This window comes from Triticum urartu, chromosome 6A (assembly GCF_056163025.1).
Source record: "Triticum urartu cultivar PI428250 chromosome 6A, HENAU_Tu73, whole genome shotgun sequence".
NCBI classification, from domain to species: Eukaryota; Viridiplantae; Streptophyta; class Magnoliopsida; order Poales; family Poaceae; genus Triticum; species Triticum urartu.
This window is the reverse complement of record NC_141878.1, coordinates 468623999-468629284: the sequence shown is the minus strand read 5'-3', so window position 1 is coordinate 468629284 and position 5286 is coordinate 468623999. Positions and strand designations below refer to the sequence as shown.

The following is a 5286-nucleotide window of genomic DNA, read 5'->3' as shown; positions in this document are numbered from 1 at the left end:
TAAAAGGTATTCACAAATTTGGTAAGATTTTGGGTTTCACACAACTCCGTTTCTTTTAAGAAATATTGCTTCCGAAATTCCTAAACTAATTCGGATCTGCGCACCTTGTTTGTTCTTTAAGTTTGATGCTAGCTTTTTGATCAGCTACAACTCCTTGCTCAGTTGGCAAGAACTCATGCTCTATAGCACAGCATCGCGTGCTCTAATCCCCGGCAACGCGTATAATTTATTTTAGCTACAGTGTGCGTTCGATTTCTGTTGCTGTCGTTGTCTTCATGGTTCGGCCCAGTCGAAGTCCCCCTTGTGCGAAACGGCAACGACTTGACGCAGAGAGCGTCACATAGGAGGTCCCATATAGGAGGTCTCGCCGAATTGGAAGCGCCATGCCACTGACTTTTCCCAAATTTGGCCTGGAACTGGGTGCTATTCTGTAGTGTTTGAAAAATCTTGGGGGCCCAAACTGGAGGCCCAGTGTGCTCGCAGAGGTTGCACTGTCATAGGTTTGGCCCTGATTCATGCACAAATTTTTCTTTTAACATACACATATTCGGATATGATGAAGCGTCATTCCGGATTCGCAGCATTGCCGAAGGGGACACGACAATACTGTGTGATGATACCTCCATGGTCACCATGCATGCACGGCGGGAAGGACACTCGGTTCCCGCAAGGGTGAGCACTTCCATCGCAGTTGCGGACGGCGGGCAACACAAATTTTAGGCAGGTTACAATAAGAAGTACTCTAGTGATCTAAACGCTCTTATATTCTCTTTACACAAGAAGTATCATATACTAGTATTATGCATATGATATTATATTATTTTTTGAGAATTGATATTATGATATTAGTGTATGATGATATTACCTCCACAATGCATAATATCAGAGCTTGGTATCGTAGCAATCTTATTTATTGTCATGTGACACATATCATGATACTCAATCTTCTCTTTACTCATTTAATGATGTGTCACCTCAGCGAAAATGATTAGTCGACATGCAAGTACTACCTACTTTCTTCGTTCCTAAATATAAGTCTTTTAAAAGATTCCAAGGTGAACTACATACCGAACAAAATGAATGAATCTACACTCTAAAGTATGTCCATATATATTCATACAATTTTTCTAAAGCACATCTATATGTGCCATAAGTATTGCACATCTAAATCATATGTCATTGATCTTACATTGAGACTCGTGCGAATATTTTCTTTCTTTTTTTTCTTTTTATGCTTGATTCACTTATTATGATGTGCAATAACTAGAGCACATCTAGATGCACCCTAAACACATCCATATTCATATGTAGTCTATTGAAATCTTTAAGAAGACTTGTAGTATTTAGGAAGAGAGGGAGTATATGCTTTCATAGGTTCATTGTGACCAGACCTACGGACCTGTGGGCTGCGCATAGAGAAACGATCGGACGGATCAAGTGCGCTTCGCTTGCGGCAGGATCAAGCGTGGAAAGTTTGCAGTCTTGATAGTGATCTGTGCTGGGGAGAAGCTTCTGCACGTAAGAATATGTACCCCACGCAGCATGCGGTAGAAAAAGACAGTGGATTGAGATGAGAATAATGACGGCAATTATGGACCTTCATGTTGCTAGTCTGTTGCGTTACCATCATCAGAAAAGGAGAATTCCAGAAGCAAATCCGCTCAAATTCATACCATCCGTGCAGCAAGTGATGTTCAGAAAAAAGAATGCATCATCGAGGGCTAAAAGTATCGACAAGACTACAGAGGTTCCAATATTGAACAGTGCTTCATGCGTGGGCGCGGCAAGCTAATTAAGCTCCGAAGGCGGCCGGCGGCGGCGCCCTGGAGCGGTCGCACGGGCCGGAGGCGAAGACGGAGAGCCAGGCGACGAGCGGGGTTCCGAGGAGGACGAGCCCTGCGGGTACCATCCACAGCCTAGCGTTCGCGCGGTGGAACGCGACCGCCCACCACACCAGCAGCGCGACGCCTCCGAGGCCCACTGCGACCAGGCCAGCGGCGAGGAGCGACGTCGACGCCGGCGCCGGCCGCGTTGCGGCTGCTGCGGCGACGGCGCCCGCCCTGTCTCTTGATAGTGCGGCCGGTGGTGACGGCAGCGGCTTGCGGGTCCCTGCGGCTGCAGGCTCCATCGAGGAGGCCCGCCCGGCTGGGAACTGGGATCGGGAAGCTTCCTCCGCGAAGCGCCACGGCAAATATATACGCACGCGCGGGCGGTCGCGCCCGGCGGGCTCCCTGACACTTCGCGCGTGGCCGGTTTGGCTCGGCTCTCCTTTGATCATCGGTCCAAGTTGATCGGCGGGTTATCTTGCCGCGCGTGGCGATGGCGAAACTGTTATTTTCCCTACGTTTTTCCACGTTTCCACGTTGAGCGATTCTGGTCAAGTTGCACACTGATCCTCGAGTTCCATCGGTTTTTCTTTAAGTTGTTTGAGTTCCATCGTAGGTATAGCTCGATCCTCTCTGATTTTTTATCCAGGGTAAAAGGAGTTGTATTCCATAATACTAATCACTTCTGCTTCGGTACACCCTCCCTAAACACAAAAACGGCTCAGATTAGCCGATACCTCTTCATAAGTGAGGGCATGATAGTCATATTTTATAAACTCTGCTGATTTTTTTTAGGAACACGTATACGCTGTACATGAACGACGTGCACAACCTGCCGCGCTGGCCCATTCAGCCTTTTGTTTATGAAACCGCAAAAAATCATACGTGCTGCAGGATTCGAACCTAGGTCCTCGAGGAATTAGCACAGCCGCACTAATCAACTGGGCAACCGGAATCAGGTGTTATGTTTACTTTTTAACACTTAAAATAGAATACTGGAAAAGCGCAACATTTTCTGTCTGCTATTTTCCTTTTCTTTTTTGTTTCTTAAATGCGTGAAGTTTTTATAATTCGTGATTTTTTTTAGAAAATGACGACAAAATTTCAAATTCTTGAATCTTTCTTCCAAATCAGTGAATTTTTTTCTCAAAATTGACCAGTTTTCTTCACAAATTCGTGAACTATTTCGCAAATTGGCGATTTGTTTTTGAAAATTGTTGAACTTCTTTATAAAATTGATGAGCTTTGTTTCTAAATCAATGATTTTTTTTTCAAATTTGTGAATTTTTTTCCCAAATCAATGAACTTTTCTTCAAAATCAATAAACTTATTTTGATTTTTTATGAACTTTTTTCAAAATAAAAAAAGAAACAAAAAAACAAAAAAAAATTAGAAACCCATGTAAAAACTGAAGAAAAAACCAGCCCGGTTGAAAAGGAAAACCAAAGTCTTTCTTTTTAGCGTTATATTTGACGCACTACAAAAGATTGAAAAAGAAAAACTTAGACCATGATCAACAGAGGTGAGTAGGCAAGATGGCTCCATCTAAGAGCGCGTCGTTTCCCGACATGCTTGAAATGGCCCCAATTTTTTTCATGCCTTGTATGACTAATTCAAGGCACCATGCCAAGTTGTTTTGGTTTTCGACAAGTTTTGCATTTTCCAGAGTTTTCTCGGTCAAAAACGCCCGATAAATGGGCGGACGTGTCACAACTTGCATACGGTGTTAGAAATCGTTCAAACCTGGCATGGATGACTACCATGGTCATGCCCACCTGGTTGAAAAGGTTGGGGTCATTTTAGGAATGTCCAAAAGTAGACCATGTTTAATGGAGGATGTTCGGGTTGGCTAGAAGACTCCCTGAGGGTACATTGTTTCTCAACATCCTTCAAATGGCCTAATTTTCCCACCTCCTTCTATGATCAAATCAAGTCACCATGTCAAACTGTTTGAGTTTTTGATAATTCTTGCATTTTTTAGAGTTTTCTCGGTGAAAACTGGCTGATAAATGGCTGGACGTGACACAACATGCATATGGTGTGGGAAATTCATTCAAACCTGATGGATGCCTACCATGGGCATGCCTACCTACTAGAAAAGGTTGGGGTCATTTCATGCATGTCCAAAAATATATCATGTTCAACAGAGTGTGTTCGGGTAAGCGAGAAGGGTCCATTTGAGGGCATGTTTTTGCGGCATCCATTAACTCACCCCAAATATTTCCATGATCTTATATGATCGATTAAACGCACCATGCCAAGTTGTTTAGGTTTTCGACAAATCTGATCTTTTCTGGAGTTCTCTCGGTTAAAACAGGCAGATAAATGACAGGACGTGTCACAACTTGCATATTTTGTCGAAAATCGTTCAAACCTGGCATGGATCCTTACCACGGGCATGCCGCCCTGCCTGCAAACGTTGGGGTCATTTAAAAAAAATCAAAACTAGACCATGTTCAATGGAGGGTGCACCCGGATGGGCATGCCCATGGTAGGCAACCATGCTAGGTTTAACAATTTCCGACACCATATGCAAGTTGCGACATGTTCGACCATTTTATCGGTCTTCTTTTACTAAGAAAACTCCAGAAAATGCAGAATTTGTCGAAAACCAAATCAATTTGGCATGATGCCTCGAATTGCTCATAAAAGGCCATGAAAAAATTAGGTCCATTTCTTCTTTTTTGCTGGGGAAATTGGGGCCATTTCAAAGATATTGAAAAATAACGTGCTCTCAGACGAACCGTTCTAACCTTACCGAATAATCTTCATTGAACATTGTGTTTATTGAACATCCTTGAAATGACCCCAACTAATAAATACAAAGGGATAAAATATAAAACAGTAAGTGTTTTTTTAAAAGCATTTAATAAAAAATATAGGAAAAAGAATTTAAAATCATTAGTTTAAAAAGTTAGTTAAAACATGTATTTTGGTATTGAAAAAAGAGAAAAGTGAATTAACAAAATAAGAAATGAAATGAAAAAATAGAAAATAAAATAAAACGCTTAGGCCTCGGCCTAACTAGGCGACGGCATTGCTCCCGTCGGGCGCGTGTGGGCCTGCTCCAAGAGCTCACGGATTTGAAAAAATTCATCAATTTTTTACACAATATTCATGGATTTGAAAATTTTCAAAAAAAAAGCTCACTAAGGAAATTTGCAAAAAGGTTTTCTCGGTTTTGGGAACCTCGGCTTCCCAGCCGTTTTTTCCGGTTTTGGGACGTTCTCGGAGGTCGTGAACCGTGATTTTTCGTTTTCTTTTTTATCTTCTCTCTTTTTCATTTTTTTGGTCTTCCCTGACTTTTTGTTTATTCTGTTTGTTGTTTCTATTTCTCATAAATTAAATTTTTCAGAATTAAAATTTTGTTCATATTTTTCTGGAATTCTAAATTGTTACTGATTTTCAAAAAATGTTCATATTTGAAATTTTTTGTTCTTTTATAAAAAAATTGTTCGTG

The 5286-nt window shown here is 41.8% G+C and overlaps 1 protein-coding gene across 1 annotated transcript; it reads right to left on the bottom strand.

The window, feature by feature from the left end:
• Positions 1-1573: 1573 nt before the first annotated feature.
• Positions 1574-2293, bottom strand: LOC147965730 (uncharacterized). Its single transcript, XM_087526896.1, has one exon. It carries the CDS (start codon positions 2276-2278, stop codon positions 1793-1795), a length of 486 nt encoding a protein of 161 aa, XP_087383022.1. The 5' UTR covers positions 2279-2293; the 3' UTR covers positions 1574-1792.
• Between the last annotated feature and the right edge of the window lie 2993 nt (positions 2294-5286).